The 27,615-nt window shown below is 36.3% G+C and overlaps 2 protein-coding genes across 6 annotated transcripts; one reads left to right on the top strand and one right to left on the bottom strand.

Annotated features, from left to right (window-relative positions):
* Positions 1-289: 289 nt before the first annotated feature.
* On the bottom strand, positions 290-19,565 carry LOC124644490 (multiple coagulation factor deficiency protein 2 homolog). 5 transcript variants are annotated; one of them, XM_047183899.1, is made up of 7 exons: positions 19,309-19,565; positions 19,129-19,235; positions 14,091-14,129; positions 13,535-13,706; positions 12,287-12,329; positions 11,561-11,709; positions 290-557 (listed from the first exon to the last, which is right to left on the bottom strand). In XM_047183899.1, exons 2-7 carry the CDS (start codon positions 19,225-19,227, stop codon positions 406-408), a joined length of 654 nt encoding a protein of 217 aa, XP_047039855.1. In that variant the 5' UTR covers positions 19,228-19,235; positions 19,309-19,565; the 3' UTR covers positions 290-405. The 5 variants fall into 5 exon arrangements, with proteins under 5 accessions (XP_047039855.1, XP_047039854.1, XP_047039852.1 ...); XM_047183898.1 differs by lacking the exon at positions 290-557 and adding an exon at positions 1,578-1,987; XM_047183896.1 differs by lacking the exon at positions 290-557 and adding an exon at positions 2,710-4,025 and having other exon boundaries at positions 19,401-19,565.
* A 447-nt stretch (positions 19,566-20,012) lies between these two features.
* On the top strand, positions 20,013-27,615 carry LOC124644635 (inactive peptidyl-prolyl cis-trans isomerase shutdown-like). Its single transcript, XM_047184123.1, has 6 exons — positions 20,013-20,197; positions 20,552-20,665; positions 22,118-22,266; positions 23,554-23,669; positions 24,775-24,977; positions 26,518-27,615. The coding sequence occupies exons 1-6, from the start codon at positions 20,136-20,138 to the stop codon at positions 27,260-27,262; spliced, it is 1,389 nt and encodes a 462-aa protein (XP_047040079.1). The 5' UTR covers positions 20,013-20,135; the 3' UTR covers positions 27,263-27,615.

Genomic DNA, 27,615 nt, shown 5'->3' on the forward strand with positions numbered 1-27,615 from the left:
TTTTAATTTTTCGCAACCAGTCAAAGCATTCACCTTAAGCTTAATTTCATCTATAATAGGTTAAAAAAATCTAGCAAATTTGACATAAAAATACTTATTACATAAAAAGTCGCTTTTTTATTTATATAAAATAAACAAAATTAAGTCTTGTGAATCTTGTTATAGTTATCGGCACGAATCTTGAGCTCTGACCTACATCTGCGCAGAAGTGATTTATTAGCAAAGAACCAATCCCGAGTGACGGCTATGACGCGATGCACTGCGGGCCAATCACCGCTTTAGCCCGCCCCCGCGCCTCACTTCATACCACAAAAGGGACCCAATAAATTACTTCTGCGCAGATGTAGGTCAGAGCTCAAGATTCGTGCCGATAACTATAGGTACCTTTACAAATGTACTGATTTTTTAATTGTCATTGACATTGACATCAGTGACAGCTCTGAATTCTGAATACTCTATATATCCGTCGTTATTCTTGTCAGTTTGTTTGAGCGCGCCTTCTACCATTTCAATTAAATCCTCATCTTTATACTTGATTGTGCTTGCTTTGTCCATTTCTGAAATATAAGACATCGTCAATGAGAATAAAATTTAAAAAAAATAAAAAAAACAAGCCGCCATATTGGATTTTTAATGACGTTTCTTAGCTAGTCATGTATTGTCATCAGAACTCAGAGCATGTGCAAAATTTCATCCTAATCGAAGACCGGGAAGTAGGTTAAATTGAGATTTCAAGATTTTCTTACATACATAGTTACCTACATCATCCTCATCCTCCGAGCCTTTTTTCCCAACTATGTTGGGGTCGGCTTCCAGTCTAACCGGATGTAGCTGAGTACCAGTGCTTTACAAGGAGCGACTGCCCTGCCTGACCTCCTCAACCCAGTTACCTGGGCAACCCAATACCCCTTGGTTAGACTGGTGTCAGACTTACTGGCTTCTGACTACCCGTAACGACTGCCAAGGATGTTCAATGACAGCCGGGACCTACAGTTTAACGTGCCATCCGAAACACAGTCATTGGTGTCTAAGATATACTTAGAAAGTACATCCAAACTTAGAAAAGTTGCATTGGTACTTGCCTGACCTGGAATCGAACCCGCGCCCTCATACTCGAGAGGTTGATTCTTTGCCCACTAGGCCACCACGACTTTTACCTACAATTACAATACAATTAAAGCTAATATGTGTATAAAAAAAAATCGTTCCTAAGAAAGTCATAGATGGCGTTTTACTTACTACGTTACTGGGCCTTTGCCAAAATGAAAATGTTAAAAAAAAATTGTGCCAAGCCCTTTAAGTGTCTTGGTTCAAGAAAGTCATACTCATTTCATTTCAATAAAAAGAAAAATAATTAACTTTCGAATTGATACAAAGACATTAAAAATAACGTAGAGGTATATTTTTTGGGGTAATATTTAGAACCGCTGGTCGGATTTCCAAAATTCTTTCACTGATAGATAGCTTCAATGTTCTTGAGTAACACAGGCTATATTTTATCCCGGTACGGGCATTCGTTCCCACGGGACGCGTGTGAGACCGCGAGAAGACGGCTAGGTAAAAATAAAACAAGCAAGTTTGTCATAAAAATATATTTATTACAAAATTAAGTAAGATTTGACCAATGGGCGGCAAGTATACGGCTGGTTATCGTTATAGTTATATTCCCTCCTGTGTTTTTGTGCAGTTGATAGCTGTTAGTTTTAAATGGGTCTGATAGTTTTTTGGTGCAGATGATAATTCTGACAGTAAGTACAAAAATGCTACCCTTTCTTGAAAATTGACAGCTGTCATCTGCACCAAAATCAAACCTTTGACGGTGCAACAGGGCCTTTTTAATTGTCAACGACATTGACATCAGTAAATATTCTATACTCTGAATACTCTATATATCCGTCGTTATTCTTGTCTGTTTGTTTGAGAGCGCCTTCTACCATTTCTATCAAATCTTCGTCTTTATACTTGATTGCGCTTGCTTTGTCCGTTTCTGTAATAAAATATAACGTAAATTAGTCTACTGAAGTTCAATTTGTAAGTTCAGTAAGAAATCTCTGGAACTGCTAGACTTTATTATAAGGTTAAATCATCAAATGACCTCTCTCTGTGGGTGCAGCGTGAGGGAGTGTCAGACTCTTGCTGACTAAAACGCACATGTTCCTTCTTAATCCCTTTATGTACCAGCGCCGCGGTAACTCGCGCGATTAATCCCGTAGCTCCGGGTAGGTAATGGCTAGACTGACACCAATGTATTTTTTAAACATTTTACATTAAAAAAAAATAATAATTTTAAACCTAGAAAAGCGAAAAATGCGCATCGTCAGCTGCGTACCCATTTCCCAACTATGTTGGAGTCGGCTTCTAATCTAACCGGATGCAGCTGCATTTTCAGCATATCTTCCTCTTAATCTTCCCCACTTCTCTGGCTAATGTGAGAATCTCAGGTCTATATCTATCTATCCTAGTAGGACAAAGAGATACATTTATTTGTTTGTTGATTTGAAATATGATTTCACTGCTGGCCAGCACTATTCCCTAGTAGCATGGGCTATTCAATACTCCCGGAACGGGTAGTAGGTAGTTCCCACGGGATGAGGGAGAAATCACGGGAAAACAATACCTATTCTATAAAATAAGGTAGAATAATACTCACCAAAAATGAAGCCAAAGGAAATAATTCTGCAAATGAATATCGAAATAAAACGACATTGATTTTATTTTTAAACTTTTTTTTTATAAAATCATAACAAAAAACAAATAAACAAAACAGATTATAAAATGACATAAGACAAATCAACAGAATACTTATTAAATATTATTTAATTACGGTAAAAAAAAACTTCGAGCGCAGTAAAGGTAGGAAAAGCTCACTGAAACTAAAATGACTCGGCTTCCAGTCGTTAAAATAATAATATTCAAGGCTTTAAGTATTGCTCTGATATAACTTATATCAGCAACTGAGCCTTAGGTTGATTTCAGACTGTACCTAGTACTATACGAGCGGGAAAGCTATTCTTATTACTGAATTTTGTCAATGGCGCTAGTCCAACTGCGTGTACAAAAACCATCTCATTCGGCTTATGCTCACATTCGGCGACTGACAGTAAGTTTGGTTTGCACGCAGCTTTAGATTAAAGGTGCATCTACACGGTGCAAATAGCTTGCGCATGTTGAGACACATGCGCAGGTTACATGTATTTTAAACTCGCGCGAGCCCAGCGACTTGCGCATGTACCAAAGCAAAATACCCACCCGCGTGCTCTTGTCACTTGCGCATGTTCACTTGCTCAGCTACACGTACCGTGTAGATGCACCCTTAAGTTTATTATTACAACGAGGAATTATCGAGCCCCATTCATCTCTTTTTCCCTCTCAGCCTTCTTAGACTTGTAATCACTGATACGATAGGTACTTCAAGTATTAATAAGTATAATTTTGCTCATCGCTGTAAAAACATCTGACGCGCGGTTTCAAATGTCATCTTTCATAGACATGTATAGGTAGGACCGATAGTTGTAAATAGCTGTCGCTAATTTTTGCTGTAGGAAAGTACGCTCGTTTGAAAGTGCTGTTACGGTGCCTGTGTTCAAACCAAACTGACTGTCAGCCGCCGAAAGTGAGTAAGCCATCTATGAGCCCCAGTGTAAACGTAAAAGAAACGTATTTTTTTCTCAGCATGCTGACAATACGCCAATAACGTATCGTCGGTTACATGTACGTAAACGACAAACTGAATATACTATATGGAATTATGGAAATACAATGAAATTCCTAACGTTTGCTCACTTTCGGCGGCTAACAGTCAGTTTAATTTGAACACAGGCTTATATTTATTATTAAAACGATGAATTATCGAGCTCCAGACGCTTCTTTTTCCTTCTCAGCCTTTTTAGCCTTGTAATCACTGATACGATACTCCAAGTAGTCGATATAGCCATCTTTGTTGATATCTGTGTGTTTGAACACGTGTTCCAGTAGCTGTTCTAGCTGCTCGTCAGTGTAGCTCTGGTGATTTTTGTCCACTTGCCCTGGAAGTTTTGAAAAAGGTAATCATGAAGATGTTGTGTGTCTTTGAATATGACTAAATATTTTGTAGTGCTTATTTTATATACTACAACTTTTCATAGAATAAGGAGTCCTTCGTCGAATCTATACAGGTAGGTAGGTACTACTATAAAATAGAGAAAAACAAATTTGTTTGTACGTACCTACTATGCATAAAACCAAGAAACCGAATTGAAAAATTCTTTCATTTTTGGAAAGCTACACTCTTCCCGAAAACGTTTCATCACGGTTTGGGCAGTAGTTTCGCCAGGAAGCGGGTGAAACCGCAACATAGAACTAGTGTTTTAAAAACACATAAGTTTGTTTATTTAGGCCTAAGCCTACTTCTTCTTCTTCTTCTTTCTCCTGCCCTGTTCCCAAATATTACTTGGGGTCGGCGCAATATGTCATTTTCTTCCATTTTCCCCTGTCACTCGTCATACTGACACTCACTCCCTTCCTATTCATATCATCTTTCAGGCAATCCATCCATCTTTTCTTAGGTCTTCCTCTTCCTCTCCATCCATCTACATTCATACTTAGCACACACTTTGTTGCATGCGTATCATCCCTCCTCATTACATGTCCATACCACGACAATCTTCTACTTCTCATCAGGCCTAAGCCTACTAACGACGTTAAATAAAACAACTAAACTGATCCCGAAGGGCTCATTCAAAACAGCCACATAAGTACTTATAAAAAGCTATAAATAAACAAAATTGATACAATTACTTACCCCAGTAACAAGTAGGGTTTTCTTTAACCATCACACCAACACTTTTCTGTCTCATGTTATATTCATGGTTTTGACAGATAACTCACGATTCTTAAAAATAACGACCCAGCACCTAATACTTTTAAACGAAATCATCAACAGCCAGCCTAGCCTTTTCCCAACTATGTTAGGGTCGGCTTCCAGTCTAACCGCATGCAGCTGAGTACCAGTGCTTTACAATTAGCGACTGCCCTATCTGATCTCCTCAACCCAGTTATTAAAGCAACCCGATACCTCTGTAAGACTGGTTGTCAGACTTACTGGCTTCTGACTACCCGTAACGATTGCCAAAGACCAAAATACTACCACCAAATTAAAAATAAAACGACGTTCACAATAATAGGCCATACAAACCATGCGGACAATTTTAAGCACATTAAATTGTCACCATAACCAAGAATGGGAGTGATAATTTTCTTGCGAAGTATCACCCGTGCATAAGAGAGTATGACGGATTGCCGTCCCATCGCGCTATGAGAGTGAAGGAATAGTGAGTGCCCCTGTGTCCAAGCAAATGTGCGTGCACTATAATGTGTCCTCCGCAGCTGACTGATCTCCTGTTGGCTAAAGTCGGACTTGGACGCGAATAGGGTTGCCAACTTTTTTTACAAGAAATAAAGTATATTCAGGTCTATGAAGATTATTACACAGTATTTTAGCAAAACAAACAGTATTTATTTATTATTTTTGTAAGAATATATTTTTTAAAATTTGTGAGCGTCTAAATGTAACACATAATAATGTGTCTGCATTTTGATGCTGAAAACAGTATTTTGTATACTTTTTTTTTGTTACAATAAAAAGTATAATTTAGTGAAAAACAGTAGAGTTGGCAACTCTAGACGCGAAGGCTAAATCGCGCGTATATTTGCGGAAAAAATCGCTAGTGTGAATCCGTTCTAAAAATAACTCATTGTTTTTCTCTTATTTTGTTTTTATTAATATTTCAAATGTTTTCTTATTTATGTAACGCAGTACTCCGTAGCTTATATTCTTCCCACGTTATGTACCCGTCATCGTTGACATCCAATACTTTCATTGTACCATCTGTCATCTGCTCTAATTCGCCATCTTTGAAAGCTGTCACTTCATTATTTTCGTGAACTGAAATATGATTATTTCTATACTAATATTATAAAGAGGAAAAAAAGAAAAAATATATTTTTGATTGTAATGGATAAACTCAAAAAACTACTAGACTGATTTTGAAAATTCTTTAAAATTTGGAAAGCTATACCTACTCTTACCAAAAAAAAGGATTATTGTTTTAGTAATATATTTAACTGTCTACAAGTTAGTCAATCTATACTAAAATTATAAAGAGGAAAACTTTGTTTGTTTGTTTGGTTGTAATGAATAGACTCAAAAACTACTGGACCGTTTTTAAAAATTCTTTCACCATTCGAAAGCTTCATCATCCACGAGTAACATAGGCTACATTTTATCCCGGTACGGGCAGTAGTTCCCACGGGACGCGATTGAAACCGCGGGAAAACGGCTAGTTTTAGTAATAAAACAGTCAATAACTGTTAAGTTAGTCAATATCAAATAAGGGCAATTCCAGCCAAGCGTTATTTTCAACGCGTCAAAAAATTTAGAATACTTACTTATAGCTGTAGTGTGTATTAAAAACCGTAATTTTTATTAAACCCTCTACTCTTTACTAAAAGAAAGGAATACAGGTAAAACCCCTTGTAAAGTTAGCAATTACAAATTCCCATTTCCCAACTACCCATCTCACTGCCGTTCCTAATATTCTATATATAACTTTTGATTTTCTTAGTAGAAATTGTATTTTGTCATTGGCCTCATACAAGTAATGTCAAATACCTATCTCTAGTAATTAAAACAATACTTTAGTCTTAAAAACCAGAAGCAGGTTTATTTAACAAGGAAATAACAAGATCAACTAAGTTTAATCAAAAGCGCGGCAAAATCGTATTCCCGTCAAACTCATGTCAAACTATAACATGTCTTGTCACAATGACGAAAAAGGAATCCTCCAAGCAGAGATGCACGGCTGAATGGCGAGGTATCTATGGTCGCTCGTTTCTGCTGCCCTCTATGTACAGATACCGGCACGGATATTGGGCTCTCGGCGGAAGAGTGGGGATCGCTTTGCGCACCCGTACGCATAAGGCAATAAGGCAGTAAATCGCTTCTGCGCAGGTGAAGGTCATGGCTCGATATCCGTGCCGATAACTGTAACTACTAGCAGCTAACAATAGATTATTAGGTCTGATACTGTCTATCTGAACTCCATATTCCATCAACTGATTTTAAGAGCCCTTTGGTCAAATGGGATGAAAAATTGAAATAATAAATAACAATTGTAAAAAGATCCCAAACTATTGGAACAGATTTGAAAAATTCTTTCACTGTTGGGGCGCTACACTCTTCCCGAGTAACATAGGCTATATTTTATCTCGGTACGGGCAGTAGTTCCCACGATACACGGGTGATAGCTAGTGTATAAATAAAATAAAATATAATCATTGTTAATATAAAGTTTTTTATTGAAGTCAAGACTTACAACTATTACTTACACAACCAATGAACTAAAGAAAAATTAAAAACACAAAATCATAACACTCTTTTAACACAGTCGGAAAAATAGAAACATCAGGTTTTTTACTGAGAAAAATGATATGCTGTAGATAGGCCTACTTGTAACCTTGATTTTAAGAGATAAATTAATATTTTCTTCAACGTTTTTATGTGTATACTCTCGATAAACAAAGTAATCGTTTATGTTTCAACTTTATTCTTTAAGAAATAAAGTTCAAAATTGATCAACAGCCAAGTTTACTAACTACGTTGTTTTTTGAATTGAATGTTGAACTAAGCTTCATATAAATTATGCCAAATTTCAATATCTATTCAAAAAACAACATATGAATCGCAGTAAGCTAACTTTTACACGGTAAAAAAGTAAAAGAAAAAAAATAAAGGAAATAATGTATAAAAAAAAAAACTATTTTTGAGCCTTTTTTTCAATAACACATTAAATGTGTGAAATAATTGTCATGAACCACTTCTTAGTTTGTAGAAGTAGGGTAAAAGTTTTTTTAAGAGAAATAAATAGAGTGAAAACATCTTAAAGAAAAAAATGAATAGGTAATCTAATAGTATTGTAAAAATATTTTTTACAGATATACTTAGAAAAAACATAACACTTCTTGACAGTCGGGTAAAAACAGATCTTAATTTTGTAAAAAAAGAATGAGAAAAAATATTTTTATAAACATTTTGCCAAAAATACTGGAAGATCATTTTTTGAGCTGAGATAATTTAAAAGCAAAATATACACAAACTTTAATTTATTTAATATTTATTCGAAAATAGAGACAGATACCATTTAATCAAAATATACACAAATGTAGATTCGACAAAACTGAGAAAAAAACGCACAATTTACTTAGGATTTCTATAACCTAACCATTGTTTTTCGATGCGAGACTGAAATTTGACATAATTTATGAAAATCTAGTGTCAAATTCTTACTAATTGCAAAACAACGAAGGTCGGTTATTGAAATCCGAAGATAAGCTACTTTTCAATCCAAAACAAAAAGTTCGTCTCAGGGTTGGACCATATCTGGCAGCACGGAATCGCCTTTTTCCGTCGCCCTTTCTCTTTCTGACGCTTAGAACTGCCATTTGCTAGACCGAGACAGATTAAGTGATGGCGATTGCCTCGAGGATTCCGCCGCGTGCTATCGCATTATGCTTTCTATCTCGGTCTAGCAAATAGCAGTTCTGAGCGACAGAAAGAGAAAGGGCGACGGAAAAAGGCGATTTCGTGCTGCCAGATGTGGGCCAACCCTTACGGCGAGATTCTACCAAAATTGTTCGCGATATAAAAACGTGTACGCTATGTCGCGAGTCCACAGCTGGCATGGATCCGCGCGGCGGTTGCAGTTTCGCGGACATTTTACAAATGCTTTTTACAATAATGTTCAAAGGATTCTTACAATAATGTTTAACATTTAAAAAACTCCATCAAAAAGTATTTTATACATATATCTCTTTCAGTACATTTTTTTATTTTATTTAAATTCAGGATTCAATCGCATTAAGATTTCAATTGATAGAGGAAAAAATGTATTTTTGTTTATAATTACTAAACTCCAAAACTACTGGACCGATTTCAAAAATTCTTTCGCCATTAGAAAGCTATATCATCTACGAGTAACATAGGCTATATTTTATCCCGGTGCGGGCAGTAGTTCCCACGGGACGCGGGTGAAACCACGGGAAAACAGATAGTAGAGTATAAAGATCATAGATATATATAGATTTATTTGATCAACACATATGTAGATATGTTAGGTAATATGCGAGTGAATCCTGAAATTAAATAAGTCTAAGTTTTTAATCAGAATTGGCTTTTTATAGAATAAACTAGATATGATTGTGACGAAATTGTAAATTGGAATGTTTTTTTCGAAAATGCCATATAAATGCTTCAAAAGTTGAAAATAGTTTGCAATTTTCGCAATTTTGTCATTATTTTATTTTAAGTACCTACCAAAATTTCAAAATAATTACAACCTCTTCCTATTTGGGATGTCGGTTAAAAATCATGCAAATATGCGCTAAAATGCACCAAAATCTGAATTGCTTTCAGATCAAAATTATTTTAAAAATATTAAATTGAATGGCAGGTTGGCCCTTCATGCTTTGAAGTCAGTTTTAATAAAACCCATAAAAATAACAGCCTAGTTATACTACTTCATGGAACAAGAATGTAAAAACATATCTGAAAAATCTAAAACATACAGTTTTTTTCATGTATCACAAAGTTTTTGCCACCAATCATATCTAGTTCTCCCATATATCTATTTTACTCTTAAACCTTACTGTCCTCCTTGCTTCTGCTGACTCTTTTGTTGTGCCCTCACAAACTCTGGATAATCTATGTACCCATCTCTGTTATGGTCATCCATATTTAATATAGGATCTATTAAATTCACTAATTCATCATCACCAAAGATTTTCTCGCCTACGGGCGGCGCACCTCCTTGCGGCGCTTGTTTATGACCTTGCTCTGAATTTAAAAAGTTGAAATGTCAAAATGACAGTTCAAATGTCAAAAGTGACAGTTGGCGCGAAATTTTTTTTAAGATGGCGGATTTTTTTCGTGTTATTTTTGTAAGTATAAATTAAATTATACCCATATTGTTTACCGAAACGCAGGTTTTCAGTATGGTAGACGAAATGTAGTTATGTAGTTCCCAAGCGGCAGCGACGACACATATAGAAAAAGGACAAACAAACACATAAGTATTTTTATATAAATACACATACCTACTTGTTAGATTCTTGCCAATTTGCCACAAATTAAAAAAAAACATTATATAACTGGCAAAAATCTAAATAAACATATAAAAAGCACAAAAACATTTGTCTTATCTAGATTTAAAAAGACTAAACAAATGTTTTTGTAACTTTCACCAAACAAACAAAACCCACATTTAACTATGTATATTCATTACCATAACCCAAAATATTATAACAAATCCTACACAAAAAAAATGACCAAGAAATCCTCTACTAAAAAACACAAAACTTTCTACGGGAAAAATAAAAAACGGTTGAGACACAATTAAAGTATTGATATGAAAATCTACAACAAAAATCATCTAGTTTTATAAGTATCATACTTTCCCATTGCCAAATTCCCCATAAAAACCCCCGATTAAGAAAAAATCATCAAGAAAAAGTCTTTTGCTATCAGATATTGTTTTTTTAATACAGAAAAGCGGGGGACCCATAGTTGTGTGTGAAATTTACATACACATAGTATTTGTATGACTCGGCGACTCGACCACTACTGAGCGCTTTGGAGTTCACGCATACAAAAACAATGTGCATGTACATTTACACACACAAGTATACCTCACCCGCTTTCATAAAATAAGACATGTTTAACTACTAATATTACATCTTTAAATAAAGGGTGACTGGTAAATTAGTATCCAATACTTAAACACGTGATACTACTCATGATTACACACAACTTTCACAAAGAAACTGTTTTTTATACTCATTAGTTTTCTAGTTGCACAAACATCTATAATAAAAGTTAAAGCTTCTTTGAATCTATTGCTGACTCTTTCTTCGTCAACAAGAAATGTTAGCAGTAGATTTAATGAAGCTTTAATTTTAATGGACCTTTCTGCAACTGACGGAAAAGCTGTTTAAAATGTTAAACTTTGTGTTTGTTTTGTTATTGTGATCAAACTGATGAAAATAAAAGTTTTTTTGGGAAAGCACTTTGTGTTCAAGTATCATTCGTTAAGATCACTAATTATTACCAGTCACCCTATATATAAGGTGCTAAAATTACCTGCCAGGATAGTATTGCGTTTAAAGATTACAATAGTGAAGATAAATAATTGATTATTTGTCATATTTTTTTTCATACAAAAAAAAAGAACGTATAAATTTGACTTATTAGTTTAAAACCATCCAGTAGAGTTGCGCGTTGCCACTCTTGCAGAACAGATAGAAAGAGATAGCAGTTGTTTTCATTGACGAAGCGACACTACGCGCGTAATTTGTGAACCACGTTATGCAGAGTAGAACCAATGTGAATTTAACATGTTTACTGTCTCAAATTGAATCTTCACTATTGTAATCTATAAACGAAATTCTACCCCCCATTCAAGTCCTGGCAGGTAATATTAAAGCACCTTATATTTAAGATACAATATATGTAGTTAAGTACAGAACTCACCGTGCCAATGAATGAGACTCTTGATCAGCTCGCAGCCATCCAGCTTGTTATTATTATCAGCGTCATGCATTTTGAAGTAGTGAAACTGTAACTCCTGTTCAGACATCTTTGATGTATCTATTGGGACCTCCATGTGTTCTTGTATGTGGCTGTAATTTGGAGAAAAGGAGGTAAGAAAAAATTGGTGAAAAAACTAGGGCCCGATTCTCCTACGTTAATAATGTCAAAATTGAATAGCAATAGCAGTTTTAAACCATATCGGGCATTCTGCTACTAATAAAAGACCAATCGTATTCCAACGACATTCGATTGGTTTGCTATTGGTCTGCCATTTTGGTGAGTTTGATCTATACAGTAGTTTGCTCTACAATCATATTGCAATCGTAAATATTTGCAGACAATATGATTCATTATTGATCACAGAAAAGGATAAAAACGTTTAAGGAAAAGGAAATAGCGGAATGCCACATACGCTTCAATCGTAATTGAGTCGTGATTGGATCTCAGTCGAATATGAATCGTATTTCGCTCAAGTAAAATTAGTAGAATCGGGCCCCTTTCCGTTTTTTGAATTATCCCTAAAATAATGGACACGTTTTTTTATATTTTCTCAAAAACAAATAACAACGAAGATACAAAACGATTGAATTTTGTGTTAGTCACTTTCTAAGTACAAACGGATTTTCGCTAGTGTAAAAGAGCTGTAAAATAAAAACTAGGACTTACTCTCTTTCCTGGGCGATGTTGGCAGGATTCAGAAGCTGGGGATCTGAAAATTGTAAAAATAAAGTATTTGAAACAAAACAAGTTGCCACTGAATATACAGAATACTTATTCTAATATGATATAACTGAACTATACTACTGCCAAGAGAAGATACTCAATACTCAATTCTTTATTTGTGGTATTTTTGTAAAGTTTAAACAATATATTAGACACAATATGGACCCGGTAGGGCACAGCATAAAAAGGTAGGAGAGGTTTGCAGTACATATCATCTTATTACATTATCACATCCTTTTTTTGATATAAGTAGGAATAGTAGGAAACACACTCTTTTTGCATCGTCGGGGGAAACTCACCACCGTGATGAGCGTGTCCATGCTGTTGTTGGAACTGTTGTTGCGGCGGCTGTTGTTGTTGGAACTGTTGTTGTTGTTGTTGCTGAGGGGGCGGGGGCTGGTATTGCTGTTGTTGCTCAGACGAGCTCTACACACTTACCACCGTGATGAGCGTGTCCATGCTATTGTTGGGGCTCAATTGAACGTATTTTCTTTTTAATTGTAATTTAATTGCTGCCAATTTACCTAGTTTACCAATTTTCTAAGCCATGTAACTAGCTTCTGTTCATGAACCGGCTATTTCTTATAATATTAGCAGGGTGTTACAAAGCAGGTGCAGGGTGGTGCATCGTCGGTTAACCACTTCACTGTCCACGATGTAGACACAATAGTTAAACAATCGGTGTGTATCACATATGACTCATGGGACAGGTCAGTTATTAAACTTACCACCGTGATGAGCGTGTCCATGCTGTTGTTGTTGTTGCTGTGGGGGCGGGGGCTGGTATTGCTGTTGTTGGGGCGAGCTCTACACACTTACCACCGTGATGAGCGTGTCCATGCTGTTGTTGTTGTTGGAACTGTTGTTGTTGTTGCTGAGGGGGCGGGGACTGGTATTGCTGTTATTGGGGCGAGCTCTACACACTTACCACCGTGATGAGCGTGTCCATGCTGTTGTTGCTGTTGGAACTGTTGTTGCGGCGGCTGTTGTTGTTGGAACTGTTGTTGTTGTTGCTGTGGGGGCAGGGGCTGGTATTGCTGTTGTTAGGGCGAGCTCTACACACTTACCACCGTGATGAGCGTGTCCATGCTGTTGTTGCTGTTGGAACTGTTGTTGCGGCGGCTGTTGTTGTTGTTGCTGTGGGGGCGGGGGCTGGTATTGCTGTTATTGGGGCGAGCTCTACACACTTACCACCGTGATGAGCGTGTCCATGCTGTTGTTGCTGTTGGAACTGTTGTTGCGGCGGCTGTTGTTGTTGGAACTGTTGTTGTTGTTGCTGTGGGGGCGGGGGCGGAGGCTGGTATTGCTGTTGTTGAGGTGGGGGTGGCTGGAATTGTTGCTGTTGTTGCTGTTGGTATTGTTGCTGTAATAGAAGTTTGTGAGATTGAGTAATGTGTTGACAAGTTTTTTTATTTTTACCTGACTCACTAGAAATATAGTTTTTCGCGCATATCTTGTAAGTATTGTATCTACGCATTTGCTAAATGGTTATAGCGATTAAGACGTATCGTTCGAAGGATTTTTGTGTATGTGATGGTGAAAAAAAAAACAATATGGCGACTATGATTGATTTTAGTAGGTACAATAGACTATAGAGTATTACTTAATAACCTACATAACTATTATATTTGGTAAGCAATCATGTATAATTTTAATCAACTTTTTATTGATCTCTATGTAGTTAATTTCATTATTTAATGTTTCTTTTACATATACCTACGTATTAGCCGAATTTAAACATAGGTACCTGTTGCGGGGGCGGAGGAGGCGGCGGTTGTTGATAATTCTGCAAAAAAAATAATAGAAAATCCATTAAAAGAAAAAAAAAACATTAACCGTCTTACCACAAAAACTTTTTAACGTCAGCTTAAGACTTGTCTAAAAAAATGACAAATTATGACGTTGACATATGGTTCATTTTGGAGCCACATTTTTTTAGACAAGTGTAAAACAGTGGTTAAAGTTTTTGTAGTAAGGCCATATAATGTTAAACCCATTTTTATTAATAAAACATTCATTACAAGTTCGCCGACAACATAAACGTCCTTCTTTCTCTCACAATCAACTGTTTGCTTTGAAAATTCATAAATAATAGTTGTTTGAACATTAATGTTTATGCTGTCGCCGGACTTGGGCCTTCAGAGTACAGAACCGTTTTAAGTGAAATCTTGTACACAGATATTCTAGATTCTAGAGCCTGAAAATAGACTATTTATGTGGGTGCGTGAAGTAGTTTCTTTGGGACGCGGGTAGAACCGCGCGGCGGAACTAGTATTAAAATATAAAAAGCCGATATACGTTTTATTACCCCCATAAATTATAAAAATAAGTAGCTCTTCATCTTTTATTTCTAGTAACATATCTATAGATAATAGAGATAACATTAACATTTCCTTGTCAATTTTACTACAATATAATTAAATAGAAAATCGCTAAAGTAATTAGGACATTAAAACGTATAATCGTCGTAATTTCTTAGTATAATAGACTTGCCGCGGTTTCACCCGCGTCCTGTGGAAACTGATAATGATAATGTCCTCCTAGCCGATTATCGGCTACGGCGGCTGTTCTCATGTAAGGAGATCAGCCAGCTGCGCAGGACACATTATAGTGCAGGCACATTTGCGTCCAACACAGGTGCACTCACAATTCCTTCACTCTCATAGCGCGATGGGACGACAATCCGACACCACTGGAGAGAGATCACAAGCAGGACCGACATTTACGTGGGAGCTATTGACCGTACCAGGATAATTTTTTTATCCAAGTAGGTCACTCGGGACGCTTCCGAGATTCCGTAATGAATTTATTTCTATAGTCTCAGACAGCATATGATTAGCATAACATAATTATGCTAATTCGACAGAATTTTCTTAGAATTAATCCTACACGTAAAAATTTACATATTCAGCATTATTTCAGTAGGTATCAACGAGATGTACTATTTCTTACTTTTGTCACGCACGTATCATCTCAAGGCTACATTCAAGAATGTGTGCTTTGCTATTGTTTGTACAAAGGCTCCGAAACTACTCAACTGATTTGAAAAATTCTATCAGTATTCGGAAGTCCTCAGGCACGGTGGAGTGATGACTTGCGCAAGACGGCTGGCAGGAGCTGGATGCGAGAAGCCGAAAATCGATCTCAGTGGCGTGCACTTGGAGAGGCCTATGTCCAGCAGTGGACTGCGATGGGCTGATGATGATGATGGGTGTTTTTCAGAAAACTTGACCCTAGCAAAATGGGCCTGTCCCACACATTCAAACATTTTTATTTTGATTTTTTTATATGGCACGTGTGAAAGTGAGTTTTTGATTAATTTAGGTATATATTTTAATGTACAATTAAATCGATATGTAGCATAAAAAGTGGATAGTTATTTTTATATTTAAAATAAACCTGAAGAGGACGTATAAATATCGTGTGTCCCATGGCGCTCTTGGAGATTTCAAATACATTTAACTTCTAAAATATTCGTTTTTAGGTATGTTTAAGTTTTTGAACTTAGTCTCTGTATTTCTAAAAACGTATTTTTAATTTTTATGACATAAATTTATTGTTATTTTAAGAAATATCATTATTTTAATGTTGTCCTACGAAAATCATTGTTCCGGAAAATCCGGTTTCGTCACGGTGAATTTGATATCGTACTGAAGACAAAATCTACTAATTTGTGTTTTTTCTACCTTCTTGGCAACTTTATGATCGTATTAGGATTCCGCCATTGCCGTTTTAAAGTCAGTTAAGGCGAAAACTGTGACGACAATGTTGGTGTCATCGGCGCGCAAAATTTTTGGTCCGGATAGTGGCAGTATTTAAAAGGTTAATAAATTGTTTTTTTAACTGTATAACACTGTATATAACATAAACAACTCATCATTATTAGATTAGTAAGGCTAAAAACAAGGTAGTTTAAATAAATATTAGTTATTTTCAATTTTAAAAGTCTCGTGAGATGAAAACGTCACCTCCTGTGCGTCACGTTACATACTACCGGAACAAAATCGTAACGATCTTGAATTGTAAAGCTTAGTGTACAATTAAATAATTTATGGGAGCGTCCTGTCCGCGCGTGTGGTAGGTATCAAACGAAAAGGCTTACATTTAATCGGTTTTGTTTATATATGTGTGTGTAAAGGTTTATATCTAAAAAAATTGTGAGTTAATACTTTATTCTTTGTAATTGTGTTTTGAAAACGGCAGTGTGGACATTGCTCAAATTATTCTTATCCATCACGAAATTTTCATAATAGTCACTGTCCCATATTCTGGATGTTACAAAAATGGTTTTAAAATATATATTTTTCATTTTGTAGCGTTTATTTTGGCATCATAGTATTTTGTTAGTATCTAAAATTTCTCACTAGACTTGATTTTGGAAATTGTAGCGGATATCATTAGTAATAACAACTTTTCTAGTGAGATGTGTCCAAGAAGTGACGAAAGTGAAATTATTTAGCTGATTATTTAATAATCTTATAAAATTATGCTATCGTTTTGTTTGTTTTTAAAAGATTTTAAGTATATCTTTATGCTACCATAAGTTGATTTCGTTTTAATACTTGTTTGTTTTATTTTTAATTAATTATATTTTGTGACGTTCAGGAATACTATGCATCATACGCTGACAGAAAAACTTTAATATTTCTTAAAATCATCTTATAATTTTAATTTAAAATGCAGATTTAGCTAGTTAACAATATATTCTTTAATATTAGAGTAAATATAATAGAATTCACGAAATAAAAAAAAAATATTTCCTGTGCGTCACAGGGTATTCTTTTCTGAAAAACACCCTGATGATGATGATGATGATGATGATGATGATGATGATGATGATTCGGAAGTGATATAGACTATATTTAATGCAGGTACGGCTAGTCTATGCTAATATAAAAAAGAAGAAAATTTTTATTTGTTTATTTGTAATAGCTCCGAAACTACCGATACAGTTTGAAAAAAATCTTTCACTGTTGGAAAGCTACACTCTTCCCGAATAACATAGGCTATATTTTATCCCGGTACGGGCAGTAGACGAGGACTAGCAAGCTGACTGACGGCCTTAAAAAGGTCGCCGGAAGACGCTGGATGCAGGTCGTCTCCAACAGGTATCTGTGGAGATCCAAGGAGGAGGCCTATGTTCAGCAGTGGACGTCCTATGGCTGAGATGATGATGATGATGATGATGACGTGCAGTAGTATCAATGAGACGTGGGCGAAGCCGCGGGCGGAAGCTAGTACACTATAAAGTTCTCGTCACTATACCAAATGTTATGACTAGAAAATCAATAATAGCAGTATTGACTTGTTATCACTTGGAACTAATTTAATATAAACTATGTGTTACGCTATTACATGTACTTTTTGAGGTATATTTGAGGCAGTAGTTAGTCACATAAATATACTTAGTAAAGTAAGTGTGATTGGCCAGTCTTCTCCATAGAAAGCTACTTTTGGACTGGACAACTTGAATCAAAATCTAAAACATATCAGTCCCATTGTCACCTTCGAACTATAGGCAGAATACATATATCGGGTGTGTCGTTCATAATCACATTAAATCCTATGGCATATACTTTATAATATTCTATGGCGAATTGTAAAAAAAATAACCTAATCCATTCAGTGGTTTAACCACAGGAGTCATTTTTCGTTTTTATAATTTACAACATCATGTGTAAAGCAGAGATAAAGTTAGGAATATCAAATGTTTTAAGCGGTTGACAGCTGTCAGTTTTCAAGGGAGAATTTCAGTTGTTTGTAATGACTGACTTTTATATGGTGTTCTAATTTTCGCACATTTTTATTCTATTTACTTTGTTTGAAAAATTCATTTTTTTATTTTTACGTATTTTTCTTTTTTCTTTGTGTTAATCGACATATATTAACCAGTATATTAACGGATTTCATTTAATGTGATTGTGAACGACACACCCGATATGTTGCAAACGAGCAAGGATTTTGTCAAATTATGTAAAGAGTACTCTTTTGACCCATTCAATACCAAGTGTTGTGGTACGTAGGCAGCTAAATCATGGATTAAAAAAAAAAACTAACTTTAAAATAACAAATTTTAATTTCTCATAGACCAGCTACCTAGCTTTAAGACTGTTATTCGTATTAAGCGTGTTATTCTACTACTATTCGTGAATACTTATAATTGGCTTTCTGTTGTTTTATATTATGTCTATAACATTGTTTTGGTTTTCCAATAAATAAATCAGTTTGTCAGATCAGCTAGTTTTATAAATCAGTGTTTAAGACCCACACAGTGCAAACTTTAAGTCAGCTGATAGTTAAACTTAAATAAGGAAAGACTATGGACTGGACAAGGATAGTGTTTGATATTAATTTATAATTATTAATGCCTAGCTAAATACCTACTAATACAACTAAGAGGAAACATTTTTTATTTCATCATCATCATCATCAGCCTATCGCAGTCCACTGCTGGACATAGGCCTCTCCAAGTGTTTTTTTATTTATGTTTACGCAATTAGCTTCAAAACTACTGTGCCAATTCGAAAAATTCTTTCACTGTTGGAAGGCTACACTCTCCCTGAGTAACATGGGCTATATTTTATCCCGGTACGGGCAGTAGTTCCCATGGGACAAGGGTGAAAATGCTGGAAAATACTTAGTCAATAAGCTAATTCATTTTTGGTAGGCTCTCATTTGCATCTGACATATTAACTTTCACTTTTTCTATTACAGCACCAAAACACTTTTACTCATTCAGCCTAACCTAATGGTTGTTTAGAATTAGAAACTTTTTGGTGACCAACCTGATAGTTCTGTGGTGGAACTCCTGGAGCCACTTTCTGCTGATATTGCTGAGAAATTGTACACTGCAGCAATGCAGCCAAGAATAGTAATCTCAACATTTTGATATCTGAAAATTAAAATACCACATGAACACAAATGCCAAAAAGTTACCAAACAACTTTTTTTAAATTAACATTTACCGCGACACACAGTCAAATAGGTGTAAAAAAAAGTATTCCTTTTTTAAAACTTGAAATCAATGTGTAAGGAAAGTACGGAAAATTAATTATACCTGTGAATGTAAACTTATGACGTGGAGTGTGGATGATAATATCCTTATCGAATCGATGTATTGATAATTTATTATTACGATATATTGTCCGTATGTCGAGATATTTCGCAAACGTTTTCAAAAGATACCTCTGGGATTACCTACACGTCACGTCATTTACGTTTTGACATTGACGTTCGTGTTTCGTTCCACGTTATATTTTCTTAATGCGTTTTGTGCTAAAAATAAGAATTTACTTGCAAAAACTGTAAAAAATATTTCAAATCCAGTAAAAACTATGTCAACAAAGTCAAATATTACTATTTTGAGTCAAGGAGGTAGAATCGTTTACTTCCCTTTTTGATTCTTTCTGTGTCCAAAATACGAATAAATGAAATAAACCCTCTGTTCACCTCGCATGTGTCATTAAGGCTATTTGATTGAATGACTTGCGTGCGCCTGACCACATTTTTTATTGAATTGAATCACCATATCCTACAGGAAAGGCATACCTAATATTTTTCAGCTACCCTGAAATACCTTCTCAAAATGTCTTAAAGCCTGTACGACGTATAAGATTGTGACTCAAAAGACAGGAAGCTGCAATCTAGGCTCATAGCGATAACGAAACGAAATAAAAAAAGCAATGCTGTCACTTCACTTTTCAAAAATATCTAATTATTTTGCTCTTCAGTGGCGGTATTTAATTAATGTGTGATATTTTAGTGATTTACCAAGTTAAAAAGCTTCGAAAAAATGGAAGGAATGGAAGATATGTACAAAAATCCCGTACAGTTGGCGGAAGGGATTAATATGAGGTAAAAACGCGATTTTTCAAAGTAATCTGATACAAATTGCTTAGTCAGAGCATTTATTGTAGTGTAGTCTTGGTTATCGACTGTTAAGCTACCTGTTTCCCCGGGATTCACCTTCGCTCCGGGGGAAGTAAGACTAAAATTTCTTACCCACACGGATAGCTGAAAAACCAAATTTCATCACGAAGAAACAATTTTTGTACAAAAATTGTACAAAAATTGTTTCTATTCCTTACAAAAAAATAAAAGACTTAAAACCTAAGACGACCCATTGACCAGATAACGAAATATTTTTTTTTTCTTTAAACCAACCTCAGCATTCAATGTGACCCTAAAAAAAAATTATGTTGCTTTCAGAAATCTTATGGAAAACAAATTGGTGGAATTTTCCATAGATTTAGATTTTAAGACGAAATCAATGCTATCTTCTTCCCTTGACGAGGATCTATTTGCTGATATTTATGATGATAGGTAAGTTATATATAATTTATTTGTTTACTAGCTTCCGCTCGCGGTTTCGCCCACATGGTGTGTTGATAAAAAGTAGCCTATGTGTTAATCCAGAGTATCACCTATCTACATACCAAATTTTAACCAAATCAGTTCAGCTGTTTTTGCATGAAAGAATAACAAACATACATCCATACATTCTTACAAACTTTCACATTTATAATATTAGTAGATTAGTAGAAGTAGATTAGTAGATATTAGTAGATTTATTTGGATTTCCGACAGAGGATACACAGATCACTTACATTAAACACAAATACATAGGAACTGATTGCTGTGTTCCTCCAATTACAGGAAACCACAGCATTTACTTAATGATAAAACTAGTTACAACAAAAAAGTTTGACATTCATATACCTTATTTGTAAATCATAAAAACAAAAACACATAAAACAAAACAGTGGTGGTCTATTATATAAGATCCTGATCTCTCTCCGGTGGTGTCGGATTGTCGTCCCATCACGCTATGAGAGTGAAGGAATAGTGAGTGCACCTGTGTCCAAGCAAATGTGCCTGCACTATAGTATGTCCTGCGCAGCTGGCTGATCTCCTTTGAGAGAACAACCACCATGGCCAAATCAGTAGGTATTGGAGGCCGTTATTATACACTAGGCCAAGGTCACCAGGAAGAAGTGGATGCAGGTTGCTGAAGATCAAGCAAAGTTGCGAACCTTGGGAGACGCCTTTGTCTAGCAGTGGATGTCTTTCAAGTGTACAACTATTTTTATAGATTCGGTTGAGAAATGCAAAAAATTAGATGTTATAAAATTTACTGGTATGTGTCTCTTTTGTAGTTCTTTAACCAAAGGACAATGGGCACAAATATATGGGACCTGGTATACCCCACCAATAGGAATGTCATATATATCATTGGATAGGCCTTTTTATGTAGGACAAGATTTACTATGACAGCTTTGCTGAAATGTTTGTCCGTTCTGAGATATAGATCAAAAACTGTGCTAAAGTTAGAACTAAGTAATCTATTGATACCTCAAGTTTTTAAAGGAAAATCTAAGAACTACTAAGTGTAAGTCTTGTATATGAAAGAAAATCATTTCTATTGGTGGGGTATACCAATCTGCCCATTGTCCTTTGGATGTAGTTTTTTTGTCAGAGAAAGCTAGTGTTCAGGAATATTTGTATACTATAATAAAGATCTAGGCTGAAGCTTCTAAAACAATTTAAAAAATTATTTCACTGTTGGGAAGCTAAATTATCCACTAGTAAGGTTACAGCATGTTTAGATGCAGTGAAAGAAGATTGAGGTGGTCAGATAGGGCAGTCGCTTCTTGTAAAGCACTGGTGGTCAGCTGCATCCGTTTAGACTGGAAGCCGACCCCAACATAGTTCGGGTTATGGGGAAATGGGCTAGGAGGATGATGATATTAGCAATAAAGGATTTTTCATTTTCAGTGACTCGGATGATGCTCTTGTAAAAATTGAGGAGTCGGCTGAGAAGATGTTGTTGTCGTCTCCGGAGTATCACTCGTTTGATCAGCTTTCGAAAAAGATGATAGACTGCCTGCCCAGTGGTGATGTGAAGCTGTTGATTATTGAAGAAGGTATGTATCTATGATCACTACATAGTATAAAAAAAGTCGCTTTTTCTGTTCCCATGTCCCTTTGTACGCTTAAATCTTCAAAACTACGCAACCGATTTTCATGCGGTTTTTTTAATAGATAGAATGATTAAAGAGGAAGGTTTATATGTATAATAACATCCATTAAATTGTGGGGAAATATTGATATCCCGTGCAAAGCCGGGGCGGGTCGCTGGTATATTATATACTAGCTTTTGCCCGCGACTTCGTTCGCATGATATAGTGACTTCCGGCATATTTTTGGTTTGACCAATAGATGGCGCTATATGTTCGTAATTAATTTTATTTTTTATTTTTATATATATTTTTTTAAATAAAAACTATCCTATGTCCTTTCTCAAGTTCCAAACTATGTCTGTACCAAATTTCACACAAATCGGTTCAGTAGTTTAGGCGTGAAGAAAAGACAGACAGACAGACAGAGTTACTTTCACATTTATAATATTAGTTAGGATTATACTTTAACTGCCTCGTTGATCTAGTTGTCGCAAGTGTGGCTGCTGAGCACGAGGTCTCGGGTTCGATTCCCGAGTCGGGCCGAAATCGATTTGTGGGTTTTAGAAGACTTTCACAAAGCAGCCCGAAGCCTGGAAGTTGGTGATTGATTCACCCGTGCATCGGAGAGCACGTAAATGTCGGTCCTGCGCCTGATCTCTTTCCGGTCGTGTCGGATTGCCGTCCCATCGGGCTATGAGAGTGAAGGAATAGGGAGTGCACCTGTGTCTGCGCAAATGCTTGTGCACTATAATATGTCCTGCGCAGTTGGCTGATCTCCTTACATGAGAACAGCCGCCGTAGCCGATAATCGGCTAGGAGGACATCAGATATATTATAAATCTGCTTCTGTCTGACAGCTGTTTCAGCCGCTTCCTGAAGGAGCTACTTCCCATACCTGGATAAAAATGTTTATGTTATTCTCATACAGCCTATATTTTCATGATAAGCTGTGTATATTATTGCCAAGTTTCGTCAAAATTCATTCTGTACTTTTTGCGAAAGAAAAAAAAAAGAGAAAGAGAAACAAATATCCATGCATTTATAATTATGACTAGCTTTTTCGCGAAGGTCTACTGCATACTGCATCCCATACTCAAATTGGATCATTAGTTTCTGAGCCTTAAGAGTACCGACAAACGACAAACTTATCGGCGAATACATAAAAAATGCGGTCGGAAGAAACCTCCTCTTTTTAAAGTCGGTAATTTTTTTTAAGAAATTGATCTGAACTTTTGTACATTATTTTTTCAGGAGACGGCCCCCTAGTGCCTCCTGATGCAGAAATATTAATACACCACGCGGCGTATTACGAAAGATGTGACATACCGTTTGATACAACTTTGACAATGAATAAAGGACAGCCTATGGTAAGTTATACCTATTTGTTATTTTAGTATACTATAGTCCGCGCCAAATAAACGTGCAATAAAGTTTGTTCACCTCCTTCTACTAATGTATCCCAATATTCCAAAACGATACGAAAAAAATGTATGGGCAGTGTCGGTAACACGATCAAAACAAGTGTATCGTGGTAAGAGGCGTCCTTGTCGCAAAGGATTACAAACCTTTGGTCAAAAGTATGATCAGTCAGTAAAACTTTCCGAGTAGAGTACCTAGACAAGTTGAGTAGTCTATCCCAAGCGCATTCCAAATTCGAAATGACGGAAGGACATTATTACAAAATGGCGGACAGGTGATGCGCCCCTGACGGCAGGGCGGTTGAATGACCTTTATTGCAAGTTTATTTGGCGCGTACTATAGCTCCGTTCACGTCCGTCCGAACAAAGCGAAATGTCGTATTATCTATACTCCTACCCTCCGCACTGGGGCTCGATTCTATTAATTTACTTAAGCGACATACGATTTAAATCCGACTGAGATCACTATAGTTCTATTGTAGATCCAATCACGACTCAATTACGAATGAAGCATACGTGGCATTCATTCCGCAATTTTTTCTTTTAAATAAATATTGTCTGCAAATGATTTACGTTTGCAATTTGATAGTAGAGCAAACTACCGTACAGACCAAATGGCAGGCCAATCGCCAACCAATGAAATGTCATCGGAATACGATTGGTCTTATGTTAGTAGCAGAATGCCCGCTAAGGTTAATAGACTGCTATTGCGATTCAATTTTGACATTATTAACTTAGCAGAATCGGGCCCCTGATCCCAATGTTATTTGGTGTGCTGAAACTAGAATACTGAGCGATCAAAATGTCTCTTTATTAATTCATAAATCAATAAAATTATTTAATTTATTAAAATTAATGGATAATAACGCTATACATGGATAGTTTTTTTTTGATTGCCTAAAAATAAGTGTTTTGAGGACAGATAGGCAGTCCCTCCATGTAAAACTGGTACTCAGCTACATGCGGTTGAACTGGAAACCCACCCTAAAATTGGACAAGCCGAGTATTTTTTTTATACATATTGTTTTTTGTTTTTTTTTTTTTTTTTCCTCAGCGCATCCGCCTAGGCGTAGGCAAGATGTTGCCCGGGCTAGAAATAGGTATAACCCACGTGAAAGGCCCTAAGGCTAGGTTCCACCTTCTGCTCCAACCGGCTGTGGCTTGGGGCCGTAGAGGCATACTGCCGAGAATACAACCCAAGCCTGTGTTGTTTGTCATAACTCTATATGATGTTCGCTGTGTCGCCGCCGCTTCTAGGTAAGTCATATTTGTAGACCTGTGGTAAAGAAAGAAAGAGAGAAACATTTATTTGCTTAGAACATAGGTGGTACCAGTTTTTACAGTGGTTCGAAGATCTAGCTACATTCTGCCTAACTTGGCATGCAAATATTTATACTTACATAATAATTTACATATTTTTTGACGTGACAACGTCTTATAAATCGATGGAGCCGGCTGCACGCACGAAAAAACATGACTCATGCGGCGTTACCTCGTTCTGAGGCGTTCCGTTTAAGGCTTGAAGTGCAAGCGAGAGCACGCAACGAGTGACAAAGAGGCACGATCGGCCTCCGCGTTCGGCAACGTTCGACATCTGACGATCAATTTCTTATGACGTTGTCACGTTCGACTATCGTCAGTAAACCGACTTTACAGACAACCGTTTTTTTTTTTTGTATTCTAGTATTTTAATTGTAAAAATTATAGTTGCTTATAACCTACTTAATATGATTAGTCGATATGATGAGTCGTGGTGGCCTAGTGGGCAAAGAACCAACCTCTCGAGTATGAGGGCGCGGGTTCGATTCCAGGTCGGGCAAGTACCAATGCAACTTTTCTAAGTTTGTATGTACTTTCTAAGTATATCTTAGGCACCATTGACTGTGTTTCGGATGGCACGTTAAACTGTAGGTCCCGGCTGTCATTAAACATCCTTGGCAGTCGTTACGGGTAGTCAGAAGCCAATAAGTCTGACACCAGTCTAACCAAGGGGTATCGGGTTGCCCGGGTAACTGGGTTGAGGAGGTCAGATAGGCAGTCGCTTCTTGTAAAGCACTGGTACTCAGCTGAATCCGGTTAGTCTGGAAGCCGACCCCAACATAGTTTGGGAAAAAGGCTCGGAAGATGAACCTACTTAATATGATTCATTATACCTAAATATACAATAAGTATTACATTTCCTTTGGTTTTACAAATAATCATCACTTTTACATTGCATAAATTCTTCTAGCGTATAAAAACACTTGTGTATCAGCCATTTCTTTAGCTTTGACTAATTGACAAAGATGTACAGTTGTGAAACTACCTACTAACGTTCGTAAAAATGTCACTCACACACGCTTGTCGACGAGCTTTAATGTTCTTCTCTCGGTGCTGTCAGTACTGACTGTCGTGCGTCGAGTACATGCGTGTGTGAGTGACATTGTTACGAACTAGCTTCACAACTGTTAACAAGAGAATTGGCAATTTTCCCTTCAAAATTGACAGCTGTCAACTGCATAAAAGATACTGCATGATAGACGCCAAAAATTCAAAAATAGGCAGTTACTCCGTGTAAGTCACCGGTTCTTAATTCATCATCCTCCGAGCCTTTTTCCCAACTATGTTGGGGTCGGCTTCCAGTCTAACCGGATTCAGCTGAGTACCAGTGTGTCACATGGAGCGACTGCCTATCTGATCGGTACTTAATTATATAGGCTTAAATTGGACACTGATTGCCAAATCTGAAATGAACTCCATCCGGTTAGACTAGAAGCTAACTGTGCCCTAACATGAACGAAAAAACTTATATTTTCAGGTTCAACGACCTCCCAACAGCTGAGCAAGCCAAGTTCGAAACTACAGTCAAAACCATCAAAGATATACGCGCCGAAGCCAAAGATTTATTCAAAAGACATAAATATGTTCAAGCTATTAGAAGCTACCAACAAGCTATGTCCGTCCTATCCCTCTCACAACCACAAAACAAAAACGAAGAAGAAGAAATAAAAGATTTAAAAGTCAAAATGTATGTCAATTTAGCAATATGTTACTACAAAGTAAATAAACCTAAGTATATTATTGGTATGTGCGAACATATTGATAGAATTATTGACATTAATAAACACTGTAAAGCTATATTTTATTACGGTCGTGCACACGAACTATTAGGTAGGATAGATGAAGCAATTTCTTGTTACAAAAAAGCGCTAAAGTTAGAACCGAAAAATAAAGAGATCGGTCAGATTTTGGCGGATTTAGATCAGAAAAATAAACAGTCGGCCATTACTGAAAAAGTTATGTGGCGTAAGGCTTTATGTAATGAGTCTGTTCAAGAAGAAAAGTTAGTCTATGATGTCGATGGAGATTTTAAAGATGGCGTCGAAGGCATGTGTCAAGAATTGGTGGGAAGGGATGGCTATTTCAAATTCGATTTGCCAATGGGGTTGACGAAAGATGAAGTGGTTTGTATTAAAGATTTGACAAGCAAGTTTGCTTGTTTGATGGTACTAGAAGATGGGGATGGGAAGAAAAAGAAAGTTTCTATTATTAAAAAGGAATGATTTTGTAAATGAGATATTGAAAAAAACAACCTCGTTAAGTATTACCCTTGTGACGAGTGGTACCTAGTACATAACAAGTACATTATTAGAATAAATAATTTGGCCATATCACTATTGATAATTAAAATGTATTATAACTAAAAAAATACGAATTTGAGTTAAGGTGCCATTTTTTTTTTAATGATTTTGTTATATTATTAAGTTTTTCCTACCCATGGAGAACAAAATGACTAGCGGAGATGTCATAACGCAAAATCTCCTAAGAAAGTAGCGCGACAACATGCGGGTGCGAGGGGGACGAGGAAAGTTACTATCTCCGCCCGTATACACCTTTGGAACCTGCCCATTTTTTG

This window comes from Helicoverpa zea, chromosome 30, assembly GCF_022581195.2.
Source record: "Helicoverpa zea isolate HzStark_Cry1AcR chromosome 30, ilHelZeax1.1, whole genome shotgun sequence".
NCBI lineage: Eukaryota > Metazoa > Arthropoda > Insecta > Lepidoptera > Noctuidae > Helicoverpa > Helicoverpa zea.

What these genes read in the sequence shown, in the direction of transcription:
- LOC124644490 (XM_047183894.1), bottom strand. Translation starts at nt 19,227, where the DNA reads ATGTTGAGATTACTATTCTTGGCTGCATTGCTGCAGTGTACAATTTCT. An exon ending in AACATCGCCCAGGAAAGAGA is followed by an intron (nt 11,710 to 12,286) that starts GTAAGTCCTAGT and finishes TCCAAATTACAG; the next exon opens with CCACATACAAGAACACATGG. An exon ending in GAGTCTCATTCATTGGCACG is followed by an intron (nt 9,869 to 11,560) that starts GTGAGTTCTGTA and finishes TTTTAAATTCAG; the next exon opens with AGCAAGGTCATAAACAAGCG.
- LOC124644635 (XM_047184123.1), top strand. Translation starts at nt 20,136, where the DNA reads ATGGAAGGAATGGAAGATATGTACAAAAATCCCGTACAGTTGGCGGAA. An exon ending in GCTGTTGATTATTGAAGAAG is followed by an intron (nt 22,267 to 23,553) that starts GTATGTATCTAT and finishes TTATTTTTTCAG; the next exon opens with GAGACGGCCCCCTAGTGCCT. An exon ending in TGAATAAAGGACAGCCTATG is followed by an intron (nt 23,670 to 24,774) that starts GTAAGTTATACC and finishes TTTTTTCCTCAG; the next exon opens with CGCATCCGCCTAGGCGTAGG.